General features: G+C 35.7%; 4 protein-coding genes and 1 pseudogene across 4 annotated transcripts; 3 read left to right on the top strand and 2 right to left on the bottom strand.

The window, feature by feature from the left end:
- Positions 1 to 833: 833 nt before the first annotated feature.
- LOC110670645 (aspartic proteinase) lies at positions 834 to 5,149 on the top strand. Its single transcript, XM_058140866.1, has 13 exons — positions 834 to 1,233; positions 1,328 to 1,388; positions 1,800 to 1,894; positions 2,017 to 2,129; positions 2,215 to 2,383; positions 2,484 to 2,523; positions 2,640 to 2,704; positions 3,284 to 3,397; positions 3,552 to 3,616; positions 3,817 to 3,973; positions 4,091 to 4,210; positions 4,618 to 4,706; positions 4,836 to 5,149. The coding sequence occupies exons 1-13, from the start codon at positions 862 to 864 to the stop codon at positions 4,918 to 4,920; spliced, it is 1,545 nt and encodes a 514-aa protein (XP_057996849.1). The 5' UTR covers positions 834 to 861; the 3' UTR covers positions 4,921 to 5,149.
- Positions 5,150 to 7,474: 2,325 nt separating this feature from the next.
- On the top strand, positions 7,475 to 9,007 carry LOC110670583 (mitogen-activated protein kinase kinase kinase 18-like). The gene has a single exon (XM_021832676.2). The coding sequence runs from the start codon at positions 7,502 to 7,504 to the stop codon at positions 8,990 to 8,992; it is 1,491 nt and encodes a 496-aa protein (XP_021688368.2). The 5' UTR covers positions 7,475 to 7,501; the 3' UTR covers positions 8,993 to 9,007.
- An 8,379-nt stretch (positions 9,008 to 17,386) lies between these two features.
- Positions 17,387 to 19,772, top strand: LOC131175927 (uncharacterized). The gene is made up of 5 exons (XM_058140627.1): positions 17,387 to 17,717; positions 17,880 to 18,024; positions 18,163 to 18,256; positions 18,537 to 18,773; positions 18,861 to 19,772. Exons 1-5 carry the CDS (start codon positions 17,387 to 17,389, stop codon positions 19,770 to 19,772), a joined length of 1,719 nt encoding a protein of 572 aa, XP_057996610.1.
- A 645-nt stretch (positions 19,773 to 20,417) lies between these two features.
- LOC110670664 (uncharacterized) lies at positions 20,418 to 21,559 on the bottom strand (annotated as a pseudogene).
- A 1,893-nt stretch (positions 21,560 to 23,452) lies between these two features.
- On the bottom strand, positions 23,453 to 25,827 carry LOC110670660 (uncharacterized). Its single transcript, XM_021832780.2, has 2 exons — positions 25,298 to 25,827; positions 23,453 to 24,148 (listed from the first exon to the last, which is right to left on the bottom strand). The coding sequence occupies exons 1-2, from the start codon at positions 25,578 to 25,580 to the stop codon at positions 23,775 to 23,777; spliced, it is 657 nt and encodes a 218-aa protein (XP_021688472.2). The 5' UTR covers positions 25,581 to 25,827; the 3' UTR covers positions 23,453 to 23,774.
- Positions 25,828 to 27,604: the final 1,777 nt, after the last annotated feature.

Here is a 27,604-nt window from a genome sequence, read left to right as displayed (position 1 = left end):
GGTTCATTTTTTGGCTTGAGTTGAGAGGTCCGGTTTTTATGAACAATCGGATTCTATGTCTTTCAAGTACATGATGAAGTCATTGATTAAACCACCTTTGTTAATCGAAACTATTACCTATCCACATCTAAATTTTTCATAGACCATGCAGTCTATATGGTAACACCAGGTGTATTCCATGAACATTATAAAACGGCCTGACGGAAGGTCGTCTGATCTTATACTGGGTACCTCATTAGTGTTTTTTTTTTGGTTATTAGTATTGTTGTTATTTTAGTGTTCAGCATAATTTCTGTTAATCGATGTTGTAAAACAAGAAGATTTTAGTGTGAATTATTTTCAATGAAGAATGGTAGAGATTTATACAGAAAGTGTTCCTGAATGCGCTCCTACAATTACGTAATTACACCTATAATTGAGGTATATACAAGGTAAAGTTATATACAGAGAATCAAACACCCAACAATTGCTCTTTCTGATTCCTGAACTTTAGAGATATCATTGTTGTCATATCATTGACTTGTCAACAAAGGTGAGGTCTTCCTCTGTAAACTACTCAGAAATAAGAGGATTTCATATTGCAATTCTGAATGTAGTTCTATAGAGCTATATGAAGATTTCATCTATCCCATTTTCCTGTAAAGCATCTTTTGCACTTAATAAAATGAAGAAAAGAAGAAAAAAAAGGAAACCTTATCTGATACATGATACGATGCTAATATGCTGCAGTAAAGTGTTTGGTCGTATGGTGAACTCATATTCCTGCTTGTTTAGATGAATGTCTTTGAATACTTTGGAGCATGATTCCTCCAATTCTGTTATTGTACTTGCAGAAGTTATATTCTAGCCTCGTAGGCGAAGATGGGAACCAATTTCAAACCAGTGATATTGTCACTGTTTCTTTCCTTGTTGCTGTTTTCCTGTACATCCTCTGCATACAATGATAGGTTGGTTAGAATTGGACTGAAAAAGCTGAAATTGGATCAAAACAGCCAGATTGCTACTCGGCTTGAGTCAAAAAATGCCGAGGCTTTCAGAGCTTCTGTGAGGAAGTATGGTCTCCATGGTAACCTGGCAGACTCTGGGGGTCCTGATATTGTAGCACTGAAGAACTACTTGGATGCTCAGTACTACGGTGAAATTAGCATTGGCACTCCTCCTCAGAAATTCACTGTAATCTTTGACACCGGTAGCTCCAATTTGTGGGTGCCATCATCCAAGTGCTTTCTCTCTGTGAGTTATATTTCTTTATGATTGTTGTGAGAGCATATCAAATGAAATTTCTCAGTTGTGGGCAAGAGATTTATGGTTTTGTGTTTCTGTGTAGGTTGCTTGTTACTTCCATTCCAAGTACAAGTCAAGCCAATCAAGTACCTACAGGAAGAATGGTCTGTTTTCTTTTGCAACCGGTTACAATGCCTAAAATTCATTTTCTTTCATTTATATTATCTGAAGGAATTTTAGCTTGTCGATTTGACATCTATTTTGTCAGCTCACCTGTGTTATTTTTTCATGCTTATGTTAGAGTAGTTTTATTTAGTCGTGCTTACATAGGGGTAAGTAGTTCAAGCTCAACATCGTGGTTCATCTATGAGAACCATACCCTCAAGTTTTCTCTATATTGATTATAAATATAGGAAGGTTGCAAAATGATCCATCATATAATCCTAAGCCATTTAGTCAAACCCATTAGATAATAGACTTTCCGTAATTGGATGATGGGTGTGGCAGGATAACTATCCTATGGATGTTTTAATCATTTTAGAACTAAAATTGGTTTGGTATGATTAATTGTGTAGGGAAATCTGCTGAAATTCAATATGGTAGTGGAGCTATTTCTGGTTTCTTTAGTTATGATAATATCAATGTTGGTGACCTGGTTGTAAAAGATCAGGTAATCTTATGCTTCCACCTCTTATTGCTCAGACCTTTAAATTTTGATTTTTTAGACTGTACTCTGCCGTTTAGTTTTTTTCCCATCGGCTTTCATTTGTTTTTCTTGGATGAATCTTTAAGGAATTTATTGAGGCAACTTCGGAGCCTAGTGTCACATTTTTGATGGCCAAGTTTGATGGCATACTAGGGCTTGGGTTTCAAGAAATTTCAGTTGGAAATGCTGTGCCAGTCTGGTATTTGTTATATTTTTATTTTGATTATTTGTTTTAACATTTTCTTTATTTCTTGTTTGAGTTGAGGCACTTGCATGTCTTCTAGGTACAACATGGTTAAACAAGGGCTCATCAAGGAACCAGTATTTGCCTTTTGGCTTAACCGCAATATTAAGGAAGAAGAAGGGGGTGAAATTGTATTTGGTGGCATTGATCCAAATCATTACAAGGGCAAGCACACATATGTTCCTGTGACACAGAAAGGCTATTGGCAGGTTAGCTGGTCGTTACTCCTTTAATTAGAGTGCTTAATTAATTTTGCTTAAGCATTTTCAATTAGTTTCTCATTTTTTTTTTATTTTTTTTTTTTGTTAGTTTGACATGGGTGATATTCTTATCGGTGATAAACCAACCGGTATGCCCTCTCTAGAAGAAACTAAGACTCTTGAAGTTGGAAAAGCTCTGTGATTTGATGCAATATGTTCTCTCTCTTGCACATGTTTCTAACAAATTAAGCTTACTGCTACACAGGGTATTGTGCTGGCAAATGCTCAGCAATTGCAGACTCTGGAACTTCCTTGTTGGCAGGCCCCGCGGTATGAACAAACACCTTAAAGTCTTAAGCTTCACACAACCTGTTGGATACTAAGCCAATTGATTTCTTATATAACATGATTTGCTGACTTATTATCTAGGAACATGCTTACTCTCTGCCTAATCTTGTTTATGATAAAAATCAGAAGATTGTTTAATCTCCCCGCTCCCTCCCTCTCTTTTAGGACTTAGAACTAATGTAGGTTTATTACATAGGAATAAGAAACTAGTTTGTTATGTTTTCCCCTCGTTTGGCACAAGGGTATAGTGATCTGTTCATTCCCTATGTTTTTGGCCCCTTCTCCGAATGTAGCCATCTAACACGGATTGTGATTTTGAATTTGGAATTGTGCATATTTTAATACATGTTATAACTTTCTTTTGTCATTTGATATCTATTCCATGTTCATACGTGTTATTCAACTTGCAGCTTAATACCCTTCTGGACTTAAACCTTGGCAAATAGACTTTGAGATTTAAATTCTGATAACACTTTTAGGACTTAGCACTAATGTAGGTTTATTATTATGTTATCAAATTTCCTGCCCTTTATGTAATTGCTCGATTCCTTTTATTTGCAGACTGTGGTTACCATGATAAATCAAGCTATTGGAGCCACTGGAGTAGTAAGCCAGGAATGCAAGGCTGTTGTTGCTCAGTATGGACAAACCATAATGAATTTGCTTATAGCTGAGGTGAAAAACCAAATTTTTATTATTATCTGAATCTTTGGTGCTTTTACACCCTAGTTCTTCCTTGAAGGAAAAGAAAGAAAAAGAATAATGAAAAGGAAAAATGCGAAACCAGCTGCCGCTATTGGTTTACTCATGGCTCTGCTTGTATTGACAGGCTCAACCAAAGAAAATCTGCTCTCAAATTGGATTGTGCACCTTTGATGGGACCCGTGGTATTAGGTCAGTCTCTAAGGATGTTGCATTTTTGTTATTAGCTCTTTGATAATTCTCCTAGGATGCCTTAATTTTAGTACTCTTAGTACCATTTCGAACTTTGGCAGCAAACCATTAGCCATTTAGCCATTTACATATCTGCTATTTTTAATGGAAATAGCTTGCATAGTGATTTTTTTTTTTTGTTTGTAATTTTGCTTAAATAGCATGGGCATTCAGAGTGTGGTGGATGAGAACAATGATAAATCATCTAATATTGCTCGTGATTCTGTGTGCTCTGCCTGTGAGATGACAGTTGTTTGGATGCAGAACCAGCTAAGGCAGAATCGAACAGAAGATTATATACTGAACTATGTCAATGAGGTGAAATATTCACATGATACATCAGTTAACAATTACAGGCCTGTGTTAATGATGAAAAATACGTGCACAACACTTTGTTTAATAATTTCTTGAGATATGCTATAATACTTTCTCCAGCTCTGTGATCGAATTCCGAACCCAATGGGACAATCAGCTGTTGACTGTGGAAGTCTCTCTTCAATGCCTACTGTTTCCTTCACTATCGGAGGAAAAATTTTTGATCTTACCCCAGAGGAGGTTTGTGATTGAAACTTCTTTGTTATTGTTGAATATCTTTTATATTTGAAAAAAAAAATTCTACGATGAGTGGGAGTGTTAATATATGAAGTAAAGAATAAAGAAAAGAAATAAGAAAAAGAAATGACTTCTGTTGCTTCTTGTTTCTTATAATCACATACAATGAATTGTTTGTATGGGCGGTTCACATGTTGGTGAAACCAACATATTGTCTCAAAGATGAGGTGTTGATGATTATTCGAGTCTATACGAGGATATCTTTCATTTAGAATGATGGTCTGCGGGGCATTTTAACAGTATGTAGGTATCTTTGTTTTGGATGGGAAGTAGTGGCACATATTTCACGTCATATCTAGCATGAACTTCAATTCATTGCTCTTATTGCATTTTTTGTGGGTGGTGATCAGTACATCCTCAAGGTGGGCGAGGGTTCAGGGGCTCAGTGCATCAGTGGCTTTACTGCTTTGGATGTGCCTCCTCCTCGTGGGCCTCTTTGGTAATTTATTCTTTTTCATCCTGATCTTAATTAAAGTTGCTTATCTCTGGTGCTCATAATTATCTTGTGATAGGCAATGAGCCATACTTTTCTATGGTTGGTTGTAACTAATTGATTTTGTGAATTTAGGATATTGGGAGATATTTTCATGGGTCGCTACCATACTGTCTTCGACTATGGCAATCTGCGAGTTGGATTTGCGGAGGCAGCATAAAGGATCTATTTTGGGGTTTTCTTTATTGCTACCTGCTACTGATATATGTAATATGTAGCTTGAGAAGGGGAATTAGTGGTGGATTATATAGGTGTTGATGAGCCCAACTTAAAACCAATAGTTTGTGCGTTGGGTTGATCATAAGTGATTTTATTTAAAGAAAAATAGAAGCGTCAAGCTTGATGTCAAGGATATATAAATATATATATTGCACCTAGTCTGTGTATTATATTGGTTAGATTTGCTAGGGCTCGGTTTGGGTAGTGTGCTATATTTAAGAGGGATAATAATGGATCACTATAAAAAAAAAAAAAAAAAAAAAAAGTCTGGATATGTTATTGTTTTCTAAGCATGTTTTAATTGGTTGTATATCAGTTTCACCTATTCCTGGATAGTCTCAATTTTAGCCTCCTTTATTTTATTTAATTAAAATTGATAGAATAAATGAATCTTGCATTTAATAGATGAAATACAAAACATGTGAATTTAATAATTTATTTTATAAAAAAAAAATTCCATGTCCATTTATTATAAATATAAGAGGAATATATAATAAGCAATAAATCAACTCCATATCAAGCGAATTAAATTAATTAGCTTCAAATGGAGAAAACTTTCTTTCTAGAGAATTTCTGTGATACCAACCTTTCCCATTGTCCACGTTCTGCTATGCATAATTTTTTTTGGCACGTATTGATTTTTCCTTGTCCGAAAGTCGTTTCATCTACTTGTGCGGAATTAGAACGACAAGGATAACATGACAAATCATTTTCCATAGGAAAAAATTTTTTTGAATAAATTGCTGTTGGTATTTAGATATATTAAGAAGGGAATATTAAAGAATAATTTAAAATTAAATTTAATAAATTTTAATTATTAAAATAATAAAATAATTTTTTTAAACTATTTTTTTAACAGCATTAATAATACTTTTATTTATAAAAATAATTTAGCCTCTATAAATTCAATGTCAAATAGATACTTAATAAAGTTGGTTCAATTTATAAGAGTAATTTTTTAATTTATTAGACTTTGTTAGGAGTATTTTATAATTTTTTATTATAAATGCATCAAATTGATGTGAGGAAAAAAAAAATCATAAATTAGATAGTTAGCGCCTTTTTTTTTTGGGGTATGAATGTTAGGCTAACAGCATTTTTTCCTTACCCAGGAAGGAAACCAAGCAAAACCAAAACCTATACTCAATTAGTTATTAGCATTTTCCAACTAGCAAAGGAAAGGTCCAAACTTGTCACCACCGATATATGTAGTGCTTCTCAGTCTCAGGCCGCATAAACTTTAAACTCCCATCTATATCCTTGATTCCTTGTAGGGTATGACATTTTATGTGACTTTGTACGAATTACCAATTCAATGGATTGAGTTTGATCTTTGATGCTGAGAAACTGGCACAGAATATGGTAAAGGAGGAAAAACCCTTAATGTGGGTCCTCAACCTTTTAGGCTTTTACCGAAAGCAGGAAACCCAAGAGAAGAGCTGAGAAATTGATGGTTGGCAAAAAAAGAAAGCAACTCATATGATTGGAAGTGAAAGGGACGCATGCACAAAGCAAACTGTCAAGCTGAGCTCAAAAGGCTGCTACAAAAACCATAACCAACTAAGAATTAGAAGGGTAGTAGGAAAATGAGTAGCTGGCCGTCCCTTTTTTTTACTACTAATTCCAACCTTCGTGTTGGATTCTTGGCTTTCTTGTTGTTAGTTGTTGCAACTTCCAATGTCTGCTCTTATCTAATTCCTTTTTGCTTTTAATCTTCTTGAATACTTCCATCTACCCTCATCCTAGAAGATTAACTAGTTTAATGGGGTTTGGCACTTTCTAATCAATCGCAATGACAACTATACTAATTATTTTTAATATATATTAAAGTTACGCTCTTTTACATCGATTTAGTGTACTTAATATTTTAAGTAAATTTTTATCCCTATTAGTTTAAGCTGAGTTAATTAAGGCAGTAGTAATAAACAAAGGAATCCCTTGACTTGATCCATGAGGTGAATTATTAGGTGGTGGTGCAGATGAATTGCCAAGCTGTTAACTTAAAGGTTCAAGGAATCACATCATTAGTGGAGATTTATTTGCATAATTTTACATTATCTAACAAGACTCAAAAGTCAAGCCCATGTAAAATAACAATAAAACTAGACTTCAATATACAGAATCCCTAACCCACAAACCTAAATAAAAGTTAAGAATATATGTATAATATAATCCATTCCAAACATCATCCCATCCATTGTATTCTGTAGCATCAGCATGCTCCATCAACCAAAAGAACGTCACCGCACTCTATGCACTTTCTAACGTGGAGGCATGTGGACGATATATTTCATAGCTAAGCTAACCATTGGCATTAAGCAACCGCCCTCCAAGTCAGGCCAAAAGCTTTCAATCCACCCTCTTCTTGCCACTTGGAACCCTCAAGTTTAAAGTGATAAAGAAACGGCGGCCGCCCATTGGCCATCCCATTCACAACACTACATATATATATATATATATATATATATATATATATATATATATATATATATATATATATGTACCTAACATAACAGACTTACATGCCCAACCAAATTCAGCATTCTTTAAATCTTGCATCCTCTGCCCTTCTCTCCAAAATGAATTGGACCAGAGGCCAAACTATTGGCCGTGGCTCCACTGCCACCGTCTCAATTGCCACACTCGATCACTCCGGTCAGGCATTTGCTGTCAAGTCAGCTGAGCTCTCACAATCGGAGTTCTTACAGAAGGAGCAAAGCTTTCTTTCTATATTAACTTCTCCTCAAATTATTGCATACAAAGGATTTGACATTACAGTAGAAAATGGTAAGTTCTTATACAATATTTTCTTGGAATACGCACCTGGAGGCACCCTTCTGGATGCACTGTGCAATCGTGGAGGGTGGCTTGATGAGTCCATGATCAGATCATACACTCGACAGATTTTGCTTGGTCTTCACTACCTCCATTCTAATGGAATTGTACATCGTGACATTAAGGGTCATAATATTTTGGTCACCCGTGCCGGGGCAAAACTTGCTGACTTTGGTTGCGCTAGGTGGGTGGATGAGGTTTTGGCCACCAATACTACAATTGCCGGTACTCCGGTGTACATGGCACCTGAGGTGGCGCGTGGTGAACACCAGGGCTTCCCCGCTGACATCTGGGCTCTTGGGTGTACTGTTCTTGAGATGGCTACCGGAAGGGCTCCATGGGCCAATTTTTCGGACCCTGTTTTTGCGCTTTACCAAATTGGGTTTTCAGGTAATGTGCCAGAAATTCCGAGCTTTATGTCTAAGCAGGCTAAAGATTTTCTGAGCAAGTGCTTGAAGAGAGATCCGACGGAGAGGTGGTCAGCTGATGAGCTACTTGAACATGCTTTTATTACAGAGGACGCCGGCTCTGTTTTGAAGGATACTGATACGGATACTCCAACAAGTGCATTAGACCAACGACTATGGGATTCAAGGGAGGAGGTAGAGGCAGCTTGGATATGGAAACCGACCCATAAAAGTTGTTCCCTTTCTCCGATGGAAAGAATCCGACAATTGGCCGAAGGCAGTGGGAAAGTGCCAAACTGGGCATGGGATGACACTTGGGTCACCGTAAGAAGCAAAGATAGCGCCAGAAAAACGTTTGCTAGCTCCGAGGACTGTGGCTCGGCATATGCCAAAGAAGCCACAGGTATAGTCTTGGATAGTGGGGGATATAATTTGATTAATAAAACTGCTAATGACCCCATAAGCATTGGTGGGATGAGCATATTTAACACTAGCAATAGTGTGGACTGTAAAGATAGTAGTAGCCAAAAAATATTATCCATGTCTTGCATATGTACAAAAGATGATTTATGTGGCAGTTCCAATTTTGAAAAGGGAATGGCAGTCTCTGTTTCTACATTGCAATTCTTGCTTCTTCTTCTTCTTCTCCTTCTTCTTCTTTTTCCCCTGGGTTCTCATGGTACAATCCATTGGGGTTGTGCCAGGGTTTGGGTCGCAGGAATAGGCAGGCTTGGTGAATCAGCATTCCCAAGTGGCGGGGAGCTGAACTAACTCTCGACAAAAACAGAATTTGACTGAGCGACTCAGTGGACCCTATATGGTGAGTTCCATATAAAATTCACTTATTATGAGTGGGCCCACACATTGCAATGCAAATGACCCTGCCAGTAACCCAGGCTTTATCCAAAAACTCACTAATGACCAAACCTGTGAGTCTATTGCCTCATATACCTAACTGATGCCTTCATTCTCCAATTCATCTGAAATGATATTATTTTCATTAAAAGCATCTTTCCAATTGATTTCGGTCCTTAGAATTAGGGGTGTGCAGTTTTCGGTTTTAACCGAAAAACCGAACCGAACCGATTAATTCGGTTCAATCGGTTCGGTTTTAAAATTTAATCGATTCGGTTCGGTTTATAATTTTGATAATTTCAGTTAAATCGGTTCGGTTCGGTTATTTTCATAAAAAAATCAAAAAAACCGAACCGAACCGAAATTATTAATATATATAGGAAATCAAAAAAATCGAATCAAAATGAATCGAATCGAATCGAATCGAACCGAAATCAAAGGAAACCGAACCGAACCTAAAGATTTTTGAGTTTTGATTTCTAATTTTTTTTGTTTTTTTGTTTTTATTATTTAGATTTAATGTTAAAAATATGAAATTTTATAAATTTTGGTTTGATCGGTTTAAAACCGAACCGAACCAAAATTTATTGGTTCGATTCGGTTCGGTTTTCTCCTATCAATCGGTTCGGTTCGGTTCGGTTTTTAAAATTTTTGATTTTCAATTTTTGGTTTTATCTGTTCAATTCGGTTCGGAACCGAACCGACCGTTTGCACACCCCTACTTAGAATCACAAATTTATTAGCCCACCAAGAAACAGTCCCCTCTTCTTTATGCACGAGGAGTTAATTCTATGAATCCGGTTTGGCTTACCACGTCATATTCATGATGTGGTGCTCTAAACGTGTAAAGTTAAATATTTATTTGGCATTAAAATATTATTAAAAAAATAATTTTAAAAAAATAATTTTATTATTTTAATATGCTTATGATTAAAATAATTTAAAATTTAATTTTAAATTATTTTTTAATACTCTTTAACTAGTATATTTAAAAAAGTAATTTTGTTAACTGTAGAAAGAGATGATTCTCATTGATTTCAATTAATCTGTGCATAGATATATATATACAATTGATTCCTATAATTGTGTTCTACTAATTAGGAAGAAATCCTAAATAAGAAATCCTAAATAGAAATACAGAATACAGAATATACAGAGAAATAATATAGTGATTGACTTTCCATAACATAGTGATTGATGTTCCATAACACTCCCCCTCAAGTTGGAGCATAGATGTTAATCATGCCCAACTTGTTACAAATGTAGTCAATCCTAGCTCCATTCAGAGCTCTTGTGAAAATATCTCATAACTGCTCTCCAGTTTTGATGTGTCCTGTTGAGATGATCTGTTATTGAATCTTTTCACGAATAAAGTGACAATCAATCTCAATATGTTTGGTTCGCTCATGAAACACCGGATTAGAAGCAATATGAAGAGCAACTTGATTATCACACCACAATTTCACAGGCAGGGAGGTATTAAAACCTGTCTCATCTAGTAATTGAAGTATCTACATTACCTCACATACTGATTATGCCATGGCTCTTTATTCGGATTTAGCACTAGATCGAGAAACTACACTCTGCTTCTTGCCTCTCCAAGACACCAAATTTTCTCCAATAAAAATGCAATATCCAGTAGTTGACCTCCTGTCAACCTTATATTCAGCCCAGTCGGCATCTGAAAAACATTCAACATTTAAATGCCCATGATTACCATATAGCAAACCTCTTCCTGGAGCGCCCTTCAGATAACACAAGATTTGTTCCAAGGCTTCCTAATGAGCAACAGTTGGGGAAGATATAAACTGACTTACCACACTAACGGCATAAGCAATATCAGGACGAGTGACTGTAAGGTAGTTCAATTTTCCTACCAATCTCCTGTATCTCTCTGGATCTTCAAACAACTCACTATCCCCTGCTAACAGTTGTAAAGTTGGAGTCATTGGTGTGCTACAAGGCTTAGCACCTAATTTTTATGTCTCTGTCAATAGATCGAGGACATATTTTCTTTGAGACAAGAAAATACCCTTCTTACTTCTCATAACTTCGATACCCAAGAAATACTTTAACGATCCCAAGTCTTTAGTCTGAAACTGAGTTTGGAGGAAGGTTTTAAGAGATGAAATACCTGCAGAGTCACTCTCAGTGATGACAATGTCATCCACATAGACTACCAAGAGAATTAGACCAACCTCAGATTGCCTATAAAATACTGAGTGATCACATTTACTCTTTTGCATACCAAATTCCTGTACTGCTTTACTGAATCTCCCAAACCATGCCCTAAGACTTTGTTTCAAGCCATAAAGAGACTTCCGAATCTTACAAACTTTACCCAACTCCCCCTGAGCAACAAACCCAGGTGGTTGCTCCATATACACCTCCTCTTGAAGATCACCATGAAGGAAAACATTCTTGATATCCAATTGATGCATGGGCCAATCATATGTAGCTGCTAAAGAGATAAACAAGAGAATAGAAGTAAGTTTAGCTACAGGAGAAAAAGTATCAGAGTAATCAACCCCATATGTCTGAGCATATCCTTTTGCTACAAGGCGTGCTTTTAACCTAGCCACAGAACTATCAGGATTTACCTTTACTGTAAATACCCATTTGCAACCAATATCTTTCTTACCAGTGGGCAAAGGTAATAGTTCCCATGTACCATTAGCATCTAAAGCCTCCATTTCCTCTTTCATAACATCACACCAGCCAGGATGAGACAATGCCTCATCAACAGTATTAGGGATAGAAACAGAGTCTAAAGAAGTAACAAAACACCGAGAACAAGAAGACAATTAATTATAAGAAACAAAAGAAGAGATAGGGTAAATACATGAACGTTTACCTTTACGAAGAGCAATGGGTAAGTCTAGATCAGAATCATGGTCAGTATGAGGTACAGGATCTCCCAACGAAGTAGCTGGTGGAGGATCTGAGTCAGGAATCTCCAATCTCCTGGAATAAACATGAACAACGGGAGGTCGAGTAGGTCTAGAAACAGAAGGAACAGGCTATGGGAGAGGACTAGACATTAGTTGGACAGTATATATTAAGAGATCATCCTCCTCCCCTTGACTCTCATACACAGATGATGGAGGAAAAAATGGAGTGAACTAAAAAAATGTGACATCTGCAGAAACAAGATAACGATTAAGAGTATGAGAGAAACAACGGTACCCTTTTTAGAGCCGGGAGTACCCAAGGAAGACACATTTGAGAGATTTTGGATCCAATTTAGTAACCTGTGGATGAACATCACGCACAAAATAGGTACAACAAAAAATACGGGGTTCAATAGGGAACAAAGATTTTGTAGGAAACAAAGTAGTATAATGAATATCCCCATTAAGGACAGAAGACGGCATACGATTGATAAAAAAACATGCCGTAGAAACTGCATCCTCCCAAAAGTGTTTAGGTACTTTCATCTGAAAAAGAAGAGCACGAGTTACCTCAAGAAGATGACGATTTTTTCTTTCGGCCACGCCATTTTGGGATGGGGTATCCACACAGGAAGACTGATGAAGAATGTCATTTTGTGTCATATAAGGCTGAAATTGTGCTGAAAAGTATTCTTTTGCATTGTCACTTCTTAATATGCGCACAGAAATATTAAATTGAGTTTTGATTTCATTATAAAAGGCACAAAAGATAGAAAACAACTCAGAACGATTCTTCATTAAATATAACCAGGTAACACGAGAGTAATCATCAACAAAAGTAACAAAATAACGAAATCCAGTTTTAGATGTAACAGAACAAGGACCCCAAATATCAGAATGAACTAACTCGAAAGGGGATGAAGCCCGTTTATTGACTCTAGACACAGAAGGCAAACGATGATGTTTTGCAAACTGACACGACTCACATTCTAGTACTGATAAAGACTGAAATTGAGGACACAGCTTCTTCATGGTAGACAAAGAAGGATGACCCAATCTACAATGAGCTTCAAGAGGTATTAAGGTATTGGAGCAAACAAGCGAATGCGGTACATGATTTTCTAGAATGTAGAGACCACCTGACTCACGTCCTCTACCAATAAGCTGCTTCGTCGTAAGATCCTGAAATAAACACTGGTCAGGAAAAAAGGAAACAGAACAATTTAAGGTACGAGTAAGTTTACTAACAGAAAGTAGATTAAAAGAGAATTTTGGTAGACACAAAACAGAAGATAAAGAAATTGATGAAGTTGGGTTGCATTCAGAACCCATGACACAAGAAGTAGAACCATCACTAAAGTAATGAGAGGAAGTGAGATTAGACCTAGCGGATAGAAGACTAGAATTACTGTCATGTGATCTCATCGCACTGTAATCAATAACCCATTTGGATGAAGAAGACACAAGGCATGTAGTGGATTTACCTGACTCAACGATCGCAGTGACAGGGGAACTGGTAGGCTTTAGAGATGCCTGATACTGAGAAAATTGTGCAAAATTCTCTGCAGATACCAAAATACTTTTCTCAGAGGAAGATACTGTAGAATTCTCTGCTGCCATATTTGCCATCTGTGATCACTGATTTTTCCTTTGAAGTTGTGGACAATTATATTTTGTATGGCCAGGCTCATGGCAATAATAACAAATGACTCCTCTTGAGTCCTGATTAGAACTAGCCTCTCCATTACGTTGATTACTTCTGTTGCCTGTAATTCCTCCTCTACTTCCTCTTTTATTACCCTGTTGTCCATTTGGATTACGGCTAATAAGAGCACTACTGGTAGGCTGTGAAGATTGAGCACTCTCTGTAAGAAGGACCCGTGTGAATGTTTCATGCAAAGAGAAAATCTCAGGACTGGAGAGAATCTGAGATTTAGCAGTCTCATACTCTGAAGGAAGGCCTGCAAGAAAACTCATAACAGCTAGTTGCTCCCGTTGGGCCTGCTGAACTTTCACATCAGGACTAAAAGGCAACAATACATTAAGTTCCTCATATACCTATTTAACATCCATAAAATAAGCCGTGAGAGACTTATCCTCTTTCTCAGCACGGTAAAATGCCTTACAAACATCATAAATACGGGAGATATTTCCTTTACCAGAATACATAAAATCTAAGTAATCTATCAATTCCTTAACAAATTCACGGTGATTAATTAAACTAATTACCTCACTATGAATCGAGTTCCGAAGCTGCAAAAACAAACGAGCATCCTCCCTTAGCCAAGTTTGTCGTGTATCATTAGTGGGTGGATCTTTAGTAAGGTGATCATCCTTATCAATGCTACGCAAATAGACCCTAACAGTCTTACTCCACTCCAGGTAATTCGAACTATTAAGTTTGTATTCCGTGATCTTAGTCATCATCGGAATCACATCAGAAATAACATTCTTATTGTCTGCCATTTGTTGAGACAAAGAAAACTAACCGAAATGCTAATCCAAAGTGCTTATAGCAGCAAAATAACCCAAAATCACAAATCAAGCAAATACCGAAATAGGATCTGAGAGCCAAACCTCAGAAGTCCTTTAATGGTATACTGGATCAAGCAACAGCACACAGTGGTGGAATGAGGGGGTTGAGGCGACGCCGGCGATGTTGATCGGGGTTGAAACGGTCAGTCGACGGCCAAGGTCTCTCCTGAGCTGGGTAGTGAGAACAAATAGTCACCCTGCATTGATGACCTGCTCTGATACCATGTAGAAAGAGATGATTCTCATTGATTTCAATTAATCTGTATATAGGTATATATATACAATTGATTCTTATAATTGTGTTCTACTAATTAGGAAGAAATCCTAAATAAGAAATCCTAAATAGGAATACAGAATACAGAATATACAGAGAAATAATATAGTGATTGACTTTCCATAACATAGTGATTGACTTTCCATAACATTAACAATGGTTTCAATAACAATACCAAATAGGCCCTAAGATACATCAACACAGAGCTCAATTACCAAATCAATTAGTACGAGGAATCAAGGGTCAGATGTCCACAAGTTGCTTTTTCTCTCCTTTTAGTGGAGGTTCTCGATCTCACGCTGAGTGAGTTAATCCGATTTTTCCCTTGTTTCAGTTACTTTTTCCCTTGTTTCAGTATAAAACTGTATTGGGCAACTGTTTGAAAGGTTAATTGAATGGGATGATTCAGGCAACGATAATGAAGATTGGGTCTCCTACTTGAGGATCAAAGTCTGGATAAATGTTAAAAAGCCTCTTTTAACAGGATTTTATGCTACAAAGGAAGGAGGTATGAAAACTTGGGTGATGTTTAAATATGAGCGATTGCCTTTTTTCTACTTCTTTTGTGGAGTGATAGGCCATATAATGCGAAGTTGTGAGGTTCGACTGAAGAAAGAGCGAGATTAACCAGGTATGGATCTAAAACCCAAATTTGGTATGTGGTTGCTTACTAAGGGTCCCAATCTTGCTCCCTTTTTTTTTTTTTTTTTTTTTTTTTTTTTTTTCTAGAAGTATCCCCAATCCAACACATAAAATGCTTCCCCAAGATGAGCAACCATCTTTTTTAACACTGGTCCCTATCTTAACCTCCCCCTTAACGTCTCCACCATTAGAGGTGGCGCGTAAGCCTCATTTACCCACAGAGGTAGTTTGGTTTTCTGCTCCAAAACCACTTACCCACATTAAATGTCTAGATCCTGGAAATCCTGTGGTTTCGAGTTTTTCTGCCACCAGTGTCAGTAGAGATTAACCTTTTACTCTTCCCAATGAAACCTCAACAAAGGAAAAAAGCCTCTATACCCTGAACAAGCCCTAGTTCGGTGTATTGATGATTCTCATTCCCAGCAATACAGTTTTTCTTCCTCTGAAAGTTCTGATACTCTTATTAATGAACGTTCTCTTTGTACCTCAAACATCTCAAAACTGACAGCTTCCCTTCTTGTTGAATCTCTTCAACCCCAAGATGCTAGTGGGACCCTATTTCATACATCCTCCTCCAAAAGTGTTCTAGGCTTAATGAAATCTTTTGGGCCTTCTCACTCTAGTCCATTTGTTGATTACGAAAGGCTCACCCGAAAGAGAGAGTTCCAAACATCTCTAACCCATTTGCAAATTAAAAAGCCCAAAGTGTTTGATCCGAATATAGTGGACCCTAAACCTTTGGACTGTCTAGTCCATCTAGCTTGTAGCCTTTTTAAACCAGAGAGTACTACAGCGAGCCCATCCCCAACCCAAATAGCATCTATTCTAAATTTTACACTTCCAGATACAGCCCACCCAACCTCTATCCCTAGCCAAATATCTACCATGCAAGCCTCTAAAGAGGGTGATGCTCAGCCTTTGGGTAAATCCTCACTAAGTAACATTCTGACAAGGAATACTAGAGTTGGCAAGAAATGAAAAAGGAGAGCAAGGGCTATAGTTGCTGACAGGAGTGTTGATACATTTCAAGATCAGGAGAATGTAGAAAATAAACCAAGTCAGGAAAATATAACTGCAGATGAAGCTTTGGAATCAAATTTGTTATCTCAATCTTCTGAGGCCTCGGTGGCTGGCCAAAAGCCACCATAAGCGCTATGATGGTCTTATCATGGAACTGTTAGGGGATTAGGCAACCCCGGACAGTTCGAGCTCTGCGGGAGCTCATTGCAAAACATTGCCCCTCCATAGTGTTTCAAATGGAATCCAAAAATAATCAGAATTACATGGATACACTAAGGAGAAGAATGGGTTTTGAGTTTGGAATGTATGTTGATCCAGTGGGACGATCAGGTGGACTTTCTCTGTGGTGGACTAATGAGGTTATGATTTCTATTCTATCAATGTCTTCTCATTTCATTGATTATGTTTTAACTTCTGAAAACAACTCTTGTACGTGGCATGCCACGTTTGTATATGCTAATCTGTCCCGTGAGGGTAGAAATGAGTTTTGGGCTGAAATTAATTCATTGAAGCTTTTGATCAATGACCCATGGATATGTTTGGGTGATTTTAACTCAATTATGTCTTTTGAAGAAAAAAAGGGTGGAAATGAAGTTAGAACTTCTCAGATGCAGGATCTTGATGATTTTGTTAATAGTGTTGCTCTTATGGACTTAGAATATAAAGGCCCTCACCATACTTGGTTTAATAGATAGTTTGGAGATTCAGCTATTCTTGAAAGGTTAGATCGAGCATTAGTCTCTGTGAATTGGAGAATGGCTTTTCCAAATGATTGTGTGTTACACGAAGTGCTGGTTGGATCTGATCATCTTCCGCTAGTGCTTTGCCTTAATGGAATAAGACGTCAAGAGCGATTCTTGTTTAGATTTGAATCCAAATGGTTTCTGAGCAGTCAGTGTCCAATTTTTATTTCTACAGCTTGGAGTAATCCTATGAGAGGCTCCCCCGATGTTCTCGGTGGCTCAGAAACTGAAATTATATCGTGCATCCCTTTGTCATTGGAACAGGGATCAATTTCAAGGAAAACATCGTGAGATCCAACAGCTCAAAATTAAATTAGAAGAAATTTATGAGAATCCTCAGATTGAGGAGAATTGCCAAAATGAGCAATTCATCTTAAATCGCTTGAAAGATCTGTGGAATAGAGAAGAATCTTATTGGAAGCAGAGATCTCGCATTCAATGGTTGATAGAAGGGGATAGAAATACAAGGTTCTTCCATGTTTCTACAATTCAAAGGCGACATCGAAATTCTATAGTGAAACTCCAGAAGGTTGATGGTACTTGGATTGAAACTGAACAAGAGATCCGATTAGAAATTCTAAATTTTTTTAAAGGCATTTATAAGAGCAATCATACAAGCAGTCAGGAAGAAGTTTTGAACTTGATACCTTCCATTATCTCTCCTGCAATGAACCAATAGCTTTTTGCTCCTATTCTAGATGAAGAAATCAAAAGAATAGTTTTTGATTTAGGAGGGCTAAAATCTCCTGGTTCTGATGGGTTCCCAGGGTTGTTTTACCAAAGGAGTTCGGATGTAGTGGAAAATGATATATGTATTGCAGTTCAAAGTTTTTTTGCTTCTAGGTTCATGCTAAAAGAGTTCAACAGAACAAATATTGTTCTTATTCTCAAATGTAAAAGCCCTTCTTCTATCAATCAATATAAGCCTATAAGTCTATGCAATTTCACATACAAGATTATCTAAAAAATCATTGTTAATAGACTGAAACCTATGATGGATGCTCTCATTTCCGTTGATCAAACTGCTTTCATTCCTCATAGATCCATTCAAGATAATATTGTTATTGCCCATGAAGTGTTTCATTATTTGAAAGTTGTAAAATCAAAAAAGCACTTCTTGGCTGTGAAGTTAGATATGCATAAGGCGTATGACCAAGTTGAATGGTCTTTTCTGGAAAGAGTGTTACTTCAATTTGGTTTTGATTAGGCTTGGGTTAATCTAATTATGCAATGTGTTTCCATAGTGAGTTACTCTATTCTTATTAATGGGGGGCCATCTCAGCCATTTTTTTCCTTCAAGGAGCCTTAGACAGGGTGACCCATTGTCCCCCTATTTGTTCCTTTTCGTTTCTCAGGCTCTATCTTGTCTTATATCCAAAGCTCATCAAGATGGTTTTCTAAAAGGGATTCAGCTAGCTAGAAGAACACCTGCTCTCACTAACTCTCTCTTTGCAGATGACATTCTTTTATTTGGTAGAGTTACCAGAGCAGAAGCTATGGCTACTATGGATATAATTTCTAAGTACTCTACTGCTTCAGGACAACAAGTTAACGTTCATAAGTCAAGCATATTCTTCAGTAAGAGAACTCCTGTCTGATTGAAACATGAGATCCTTTCTATGTTTAACATGGATGAAATGAAGCTAGAAGACAAATATTTGGTTCTTCCTTCCTTTTAGGGTCGATCCAAAACCCCAGCTCTAAATTTCTTGAAGGAAAAAATTGAGGCAAAAACTCAGTCTTTGAAGCAAAAGCTTCTATCCCAAGAAGGCCGTGAAACTCTTATTAAAGTAGTGTTATGCGCCATTCCTATGTACACAATGTCTATCTTGAAGCTGCCCAAGAATTTCTGTTCTCAGCTCAATAGTTTGGTAGCTAATTTCTGGTGGGGAAAATTGGACCAGGAAAGGAAAATGCACTGGATTAGCTGGAAATCTACTTCAAAGTTGAAGTCTAAAGGGGGGATGGGCTTTAAAGATTTTGAATTGCTTAACTTAGCGTGTTTAGCTAAGCAGAGCTGGCGATTGATTAATCACCCAAATAGCTTATGGGCTAGAGTGATAAAAGGGCTTTATTTTCCAAATTCATCTTTTTGGAATGCTTCAGCCTCTAAAAAGAATAAATCCTGGATTTGGCAAAGCTTATTAGCTAGTAGAGATGTTCTTAAAGAAGGGTTCAGACATAATATAGGAGATGGGAGTGATACTCTTGCTTGGTTTGATCCATGGATTCCTCTTATTCCAAAGTTTAGAGTGAATCATCTAGCTCATTGTTCGACAAATATTAATAAGGTTGCTAACCTCATTGATCACACTTCTCTCAAATGGAAGATGGATTTAATTGACAATTTATTTGAGGAGGAAGTAGCTCAGGCTATTAAGCTTATTCCAATTGCTCCTATGGGATCTAGTGATACTTATGTATGGCATTTTGACTCTTCAGGTAATTATTCTGTTAAATCGAGATATCGATTCTTGGTTGAAAAGCAAAGAGTTAGTAATCCTCAAATACCCTCTCATCAATGGGCAGAGCCAAATCCGCAGCAATTGGCAATGCCTCTCTTTACAATGGGCGACAGTCTCACTCAATGAACTAAAAGTCACTATCTTCAATGGGCAAAAGCCACTCTCTTCAATGGCCGAAAGCCACTCTCTTCAATGGGTAAAAGCCAAACAACATTTTCCATTATTCTCCTATAATAGTGTTAATTCTGATTAGGAGTCTTACTTAATTTAAAAATAATACTAAAATAAGAGTTCTACTCATTATAGGAAATATTCCTCCATCTTATTGAGAAATATTTCTCCCACTCAAATTAGAAAAAGACCTCTCTCCAAATCTCATTAGTATTTTTAGTCATAATTCTAATATGATCCCACACTAAAACTTGTTAATAATTCAAGGATTTCAACCTTGCAATAGTGGTTTATAGTCGACTGCCTTTCGAAACCATTTATCGAAAAAGAAAAATAAAGGACTAGCCATTCCTCATGAGCGTATTCTCTAAAAAATTATAAGAGGTCTTAAGATGTCCTCACAATGTACCACATTTCGTCCAGACAATATTAACCCATATTCTACTTCAGCATGAAGCCTACTTAAACAAAGAAAATGAACCTATTTCTCCTTCCTTAATTTTTTTTTAATTTTTATTTTTATTATTTTGCATTTCTCCTTTTTCTCGACACTAACAGCAATGCACAGCTCAGTATTAAACCACAATAAACAAACCCACATTGAAAAGTTTCCACTAGTATAAAACAGAAAGGAATTTGAAAAGACTATTTAACGCAGCTCCTTAAGTGTTCTTCTCGGACTGGACATATATATGCGAACATCAAGAAACCATCAAGTCCTATAAAAAGCACTTTTGCCTAATAGCCGATGAGAAACTGAACACTACCTGAAAGTGATAATTTCCAGTCAAAAGATTGCAGTTCGTTCCGTAGGGTTTGGTTCTCCACAAGTAAGCGATCATACTCCAAAAGAAATCCTTCAGATTGCTTCCTCAGAGCCACTGCATTTGCTTCTGAAGCATGAGCCTCTTTTGTCTTCACCTCCAGTTCTGATTCTAGCTGCTTAAGTTTTGCTTGCAGTGTGGTCACCTCTTTTTCCAGGGCTTTGCTCCCCTCAACTTTTCCATCCCCGAAAACTCGACTTTGTTTCTTTACAGCCTCCATGCTCTTCCTCCTTACTTGGAGTTCTCTAATATAATGATGCAGTCTGTCTATCATTAGTGCAAGGGAAAGAGAGGATCCTGCAAGTTGTAAAGTCTAGATTTACACAGGTCAAAGGGCCAATAAGATCAACAAACAGGGAATTTGAAATGAGAACAGGAACCTTTAGCAATAAAACTCCAAATAACATCTCAGAGGATAGACGGAAGAAGTTAAACACATTAGGGAAAATTACTAACACTAACCCATGACAGTGGCCTCAAGAAGGTTCTTGACCATGAGAATCTGGTCCGTTGGATTGACAGCACCCTCATCGATCCAACGCTTCTCGAACTTCATCATGCTTTACACACTTGACATCAACACCACATATACCGTTCCAGCCACCGACTTTACCATGATTGAGCCGTCACCTCGCTTAACCCGATCAATACCGTTCCAACACTAACTTCCTTTACGGGGTCTTGAAAACAAGCACCATTATCAATACCAACTCAGAATATCAGTGTAAACAGAAGCTGAATCATTTCTTTGCCCTTCTTGTACCATGTACGAGAGAGACACAGAGTTAAGATTTCAAAGATAAAGGATTTTGGAGGATTTGAGCTTATATGGGGCTATAGTAATGAAAGTGGCGAGCAGAGAAAATCAAGGATATGAGGTTTTTTTTTCAATAAAAGGATTAAATGAAAGTGGGGGGCTTTCATTTCTTGGCACCAATGCAACTACTCCGCTTTGAAAGTCTTTGATTATTTCTAAAAGAGTCTCGTTTTTTTAATTGCAATCAAGGGCTTCTACTTTTCATTTTTTAATGAATCTGCACACCCACCGGGAGGAAAAGTATCCCTTGCCTCCCCTAATATTGCCTTCTTTCAAAATTCAATATTTCTTCAATATTAAAATATGTGAATATTATTATATTATTTTATAATTATTTTTTTTATATTATAAGACATGAATTTAATCATAAATTATTAGCTTAATTATCAATTAATGTACTATCAGATTAATGGAGTTATTGAAAGTGAAAAGTGCCAGACTTTTTTTTTTTTAATCAATAGTCTCTTTATTTTCCTTTTTCTAATGAAATTGGCAAAATGAAAGTGAAAGTGGACAAGACCTAGGAGTATTGTATTGCTTTGATTGTTAATATGGACATAGTCACTTGGAAATTTCCTCTTGTGGGATTTTGCTGTTGGGGGGCAATAATTACTAGCAATTGACCAATGAGTCTTCATTTATATAATTTGAAGACAATGCTAAGCAAACGGAAGCAACCAATACAGGGAATTAAATTGTTAAATATGTAGGGAATGGAGTTTCTAATTAAAAATGGATTATTTTTATTCTAAGTAGCGTTTGGTACGAGGTTGATAATGGGCAATTTTTATCCTCATAACTTTTAACCCTTTATTAATATCTTATTAATATTGTTGGGATATTTAAAACTTTTTACTTCATTAATAGTCATGTATTTTTAAGGATTAAATGTTAATATTAAAAAACTAAATTAATAATGACATTTTTTAAAAATTAAAACTTATAAAAATAACTTTCGACATTTAATTTTTTAACTTTTTGTCAAACACATATTAAGTGTTCAGATATCAAAAGCAAGGAATTTCTCATATTCATTTTTAACACAAAAAGGGTTTAAGAATGAGTTAGTAGTTTTAAATTTAAATATTTAGTTATTGAAATTTGACAAAACCTATAACTTAATTTGTATTTTAGTCTGGATTTTCAAAACCATAGAGGGAGCAAAGTTATTACAGAACCTAATCACAGCAAACTGCATTAAAATGTTCATAATATAAATTTATGGGCATGGCAGGGCAAAGACAACGCACAAAAAGGGAGTTGTCCTCAGTCACAGGACATGGTTGGACAGCCTCTATTTTAGGTGGAAATTTTTTATTCCAAAATTAAATTGATAAAAATTAATATTTTAATTTTTTAAAATAATCCACAACTCTTATATTAACTCCATTTTAATATGAAATTATTTTGAATATAGATTAAATTAATTTACAATTTCAAGTAATATAACTGGAAAAAAGTAATAATAAATAAAATTCACTGATTCTCAAAGGATAAATTACAAAACAAATATTAATATGTTGTTGTGCTGGGAAGATTCAGCTGAAGTTAGATGAACTAACGAGGCAACTGCCCCTTTTGGAAGGGTTGGTTTAATCAAATTTCTTTTAGTACTAGGCAGCTACTTGATATCACAAGTAGGTGACTAATTAGATCCATTAGAAAGCTAATCATCTTTTTTACCTGCATGACATTTTTCTTGCATATTTTATAAAAATCATTAAAAAGAAACAATCATCTCCCAGTATCAGGTGCGCAAATAATTAGTTGTGGTGGGAGTAACATCATCACTAAAACCTCATTTGCTGAATTAATATGCTGTTGCTATCTGCACTCTCAATTTTGGTTCTCCTAGGCTTAATGCTACTCACTGTACTCAACACAGATATGCTTCCACAAGAAAAAGATCCCATACTGAAACTTGTTAATAATTCAAGAACCTAAGCTATGCAGATAGAGGCTTAAAGTCGGCCACCTTTGTTGGAAAAGAAAAATTAAGAAAAGGAGTAGCCAATTGCCATTACTGACCATATTCTCTTAGAACTCATAAGGTCTTAATGTACCACATTTCGTCCAGACAATATTAACCCATTCTACTTCAGCATGAAGCCTACTTGAATTGAACTAAGAGAATGAAAACCTATTTTCTCTTTCCTTTTTTCCTGTTTTGTATTGTCCTTTTTCTCCACACTTACAACAATGCATAACTCAGAATTAAACCACAATAAACAAACCCACATTGAAAATTTTTCAGATGAGTAGTATAAAATAAAAAAGGAGTTTGAAAAACCTATTTAATAAAGGTGCTCATTTCCTTTAAGTATTCTTCTTGCTACCTGAACGTGATAATCTCAAGTCCAACGATTGCAATTGGTTCCGTAGGGTTTGGTTCTCCTCAAGTAAGCGATCATATTCCAAAAGAAATCCTTCAGATTGCTTCCTCAGAGCTACCGCATTTGCTTCTGAAGCATGAGCCTCCTTAGTCTTCACCTCCAGTTCTGATTCTAGCTGCTTAAGTTTTGCTTGCAGTGTGATCACTTCTTTTTCCAGGGCTTTGCTCTCCTCAACTTTTCCATCCTCGAAAACTTGATTTTGTTTCTTTACAGCCTCCATGCTCTTCCTCCTTACGCGGAGTTCTCTGATATAATGATGCAGTCTGTCTATCATTAGTGCAAGGAAAAGAGAGGATCCTGCAAAAAGTCTAGATTAATAAAGGTCCAATGGCCAATAAGATCGACAGAAAACAGGGAATTTGAAATAGAAACAGGAACCCTTAACCATAGGACTCAAAATAAAATCTCAAAGAAACAGAACAAAGAGTTCAACAGATTAGGGAAAAACAAAAAATCTACACATGCAGAAATATCGCGAATTATTATTGTACAGAAAATTATTCTCGAGAATAAGAAAGAGTAAGAATAATATCACAAGCTTTTTAACAAATGTAACATTCATAGGTTTTGTTTGGCAATGCCATTGAAAGTGCTATTGAGAAAACACACTTCTTTAAATTGTTAGTTAGAGGGTATTAAAAATTAATTTAAAATTAAAATTGACATGTTTTAATCTCAAAAACTCCAAAACAAATAAACAAATTTGTTTGATAGTATCTAAAACAGTGCTTTTCCAGAAAAACACCTTTTTAGCCTCCTAACCTCAGCCCCAAACAGGGCCATAGTGTCATACTCAAATCAATACAAATAATAGCAAAGAGCACAAATAACAGGGGAAAGAAAACTTAGAACAGCACGCAGTAAAATATGCGACCAGAAAAATGACACTCTTCCAATCACAATGAAATTAAGTGGTCCTATGTCTCGCCACTGTTTGAGGATCATATTCAGGGTTCAGGTCACTGTGCAATTTAAACTACTATTCTATTCAAACCTTAGAGTTTGATAGATGTCTGGTGTCAAATTTTTATGATCTTCCAGGATAATGGATTACGGATGGCAAAAAAAAAACAAAAAAAAAATCCCTTTTTTACTTTAGAATGAAGATATTCAACAAAAAAGCTCTTCAAGCAAACAACTCAGTGATCATATACAATTATGTGAAAAATTGAACAAAATGACAATCCAAAATAACAATGCCCATTTCACGAGCAGTATTACTACTACCCATACTGAAACACCCATTACCCATTAAATTAAATTCGCATGAGGAAAAATGGATCTATAACTTGCTCAATCATACATTAAAAAACACAATTAGATCTATAACACGATCAATCAGACATAAAAAAATGATTGGTTCCAATCCAGTCCGCCTCTTTACATTAATCCCACAAAACTCATAAACTTCAAGAAACAGAAGCAAAGCATGAAACTAACAATTACCCATAAGAGTGGCCTCAAGAAGGTTCTTGGCCATGAGAACCTGGTCCGTTGGATTGACAGCACCCTCATCGATCCAACGCTTCTGGATCTTCATCATGCTGTACACACTTGACATCAACACAACAAACACCGTTCCTGCCACCGTCTTTACAATGATTGGGCCATAACCTCGCTTGACCCGATCCAGAGCCATCAACACTAACTTCCTTAATGGGGTCTTGAACATAAGCACCGTTATCAATGCCATCTCAGAGAATATCAGTGTAAACAATAGCTGAATCATTTCTTTTTCCCTTTTCGAACTACGTAGGAGAGAGATACAGAGTTAAGATTTCGAAGAGAAAGGATTTTGGAGGACGTGAGCTTCTATGAAGTTATAGTAATAAGAGTGGCGAGCACTCGCCGAGAAGACAAAATAGAACAGATCAAAGAAATGAAGACAAGAAGAAGAGAGGGACCCTTCTATTTCTTGGCATCAATGTAACGACTCAGCTTTGAAAGTTTCTTTATTTCTAAAAGAATCCTTCCTTTTTTTGTTTCGTTTATTTGCAATAAAGGGCTTTTAATTTTTATTATGAGTGAATCTGCCCACCGTTTGGAGGAATTGAATTTCTTTTTCCCCGCTAACATACATGTATTTTCAATGTGTGTCATTAATTATTTTAACTTAGAGTTTATAAATAAATACTGTGGTGAAAATAAAATTGTTGAATTTTTACCATCTGAACATTATTATATTATTTTCTATTTATAATTTTATAATATAAAACATATGTTTAATTATTAAATTATTGGTTTAATAATTAATTGGGATTATAACATGTCACGATAAGTTAGTATCAGATGAATGCATGGTTGTATTGAAAGTGACCAGTACCAGAGTGTATTTTGGTTCAATAGTTTCAATCATCAATGGCCTCTCTATTTTCCTTGTGTTGGTAAAATGAAAGTGAAAGTGGGCAAAGACCACCGATTATGTGGGCTAAATGAAAGAAAACAATGAGCAATTTGATATGGATAGCCTGTGCCTTTTGATCAAGTTGAGGTGGGAAATAATAATTGTTTAATTTTATAAAATAGAATAAAATCAAAGAAACCTGCATAATTAGTGTAATCAGAGAGGACACATTTTTAAGATTGTTCCTGTACAAGTTAATTTGAAGATACCATAAATGTAGGTAAAAAATAAAAGTTAATTTCAATAATACCCCTTTTGATTGTTAATGTGGATATAATCACCTGGAAATTTGGTCTTGTAGGATTTGCTGTTGGAGGCAATAATTATTAGCAATTGATGAATGGGTGTTGCTGTAATTTGAAGACAGTGCTAAGCAACTACTAGAAGGGATTAAATTGTTAAATGGGGAATCAAGTTTCTAATTAAAATGGATTATATATATATGCATCAACTCCAATAATGAAGTTGTCAAAACCAAAGAGCAATTGTTCCATAATATTAAAATTTTTTTTTTTTAATATAAAATGGACATCCCTTGACAATTACAAGTAGGTGACTAACCAGATCCATCCCCTGCCCATTGGAAAGTTAATAATCTATTTTTAACCTGCATGTTACTTGCATATTTTATAAAAAAAAGCATGAAAAAGAAGGGCTCATCATCTCTCAGTTTAAGGTGGGAAAATAATTAAGGGTGGTGGCAGTAACATCATTAAATACTTAATCTCATTTTGCTGAATTAATTACTATGCTGTGATTTTTAGATATATATATATATATATATATATATATATATATATATATATATATATATTATTAAGTGATGATTGTAGATGATGTGCACATCCCAACTAATTTATAGTATTTATTTTGTTTCTTCTTTTTAATTAAAATTAAAATTTAAAATCTCATTAACAGTAGCCTAACACTTATTTGCCAATTAGTCAATTACTATTAAGTTAATTAAATCATATACTATATATTTAGTATTTAGGATATAATTTACTTTTAATTAATACAAAAAAAATAATTAATTAAAATGGGTTCTCGCTGATGAAGGCTTTTATGGAGTGGATTTCACATGAATTCTTGAAAAAGTTGCATCATTTTATTTTTATTTAATATGTAAAACAAGAATTTATCTAAAATTGAGATAAAGGTGAAGCTCTAATAAAGTCTAGAATGGTAGCTGCGGTTTCTCATGATTTGAAATAAAATTTTGGGTAATTTATTATTTAATTTTTAATTGATATTATGATTTATTATTTATATTTTAAAAATTAAAAAATTTAATCTTTCACTTATATTTTTATTAAAATTAGAGATTTTTCTGTTTAATATCATAGGTA

The sequence above is a fragment of the Hevea brasiliensis genome, chromosome 18, assembly GCF_030052815.1.
Source record: "Hevea brasiliensis isolate MT/VB/25A 57/8 chromosome 18, ASM3005281v1, whole genome shotgun sequence".
Taxonomy (NCBI): domain Eukaryota; kingdom Viridiplantae; phylum Streptophyta; class Magnoliopsida; order Malpighiales; family Euphorbiaceae; genus Hevea; species Hevea brasiliensis.
The sequence above is the reverse complement of the archived record's forward strand: the minus strand, read 5'-3'. Positions and strand labels throughout refer to the sequence as shown.

What these genes read in the sequence shown, in the direction of transcription:
- LOC110670583 (XM_021832676.2), top strand. Translation starts at nt 7,502, where the DNA reads ATGCCCAACCAAATTCAGCATTCTTTAAATCTTGCATCCTCTGCCCTT.
- LOC110670645 (XM_058140866.1), top strand. Translation starts at nt 862, where the DNA reads ATGGGAACCAATTTCAAACCAGTGATATTGTCACTGTTTCTTTCCTTG. An exon ending in ACCTGGTTGTAAAAGATCAG is followed by an intron (nt 1,895 to 2,016) that starts GTAATCTTATGC and finishes TGAATCTTTAAG; the next exon opens with GAATTTATTGAGGCAACTTC. An exon ending in TGAATTTGCTTATAGCTGAG is followed by an intron (nt 3,398 to 3,551) that starts GTGAAAAACCAA and finishes TTGTATTGACAG; the next exon opens with GCTCAACCAAAGAAAATCTG.
- LOC131175927 (XM_058140627.1), top strand. Translation starts at nt 17,387, where the DNA reads ATGTTCTCGGTGGCTCAGAAACTGAAATTATATCGTGCATCCCTTTGT. An exon ending in GAAACTCCAGAAGGTTGATG is followed by an intron (nt 17,718 to 17,879) that starts GTACTTGGATTG and finishes CTCCTATTCTAG; the next exon opens with ATGAAGAAATCAAAAGAATA. An exon ending in ATATTGTTATTGCCCATGAA is followed by an intron (nt 18,257 to 18,536) that starts GTGTTTCATTAT and finishes TTCGTTTCTCAG; the next exon opens with GCTCTATCTTGTCTTATATC.
- LOC110670660 (XM_021832780.2), bottom strand. Translation starts at nt 25,580, where the DNA reads ATGATTCAGCTATTGTTTACACTGATATTCTCTGAGATGGCATTGATA. An exon ending in TCTTGAGGCCACTCTTATGG is followed by an intron (nt 24,149 to 25,297) that starts GTAATTGTTAGT and finishes GACTTTTTGCAG; the next exon opens with GATCCTCTCTTTTCCTTGCA.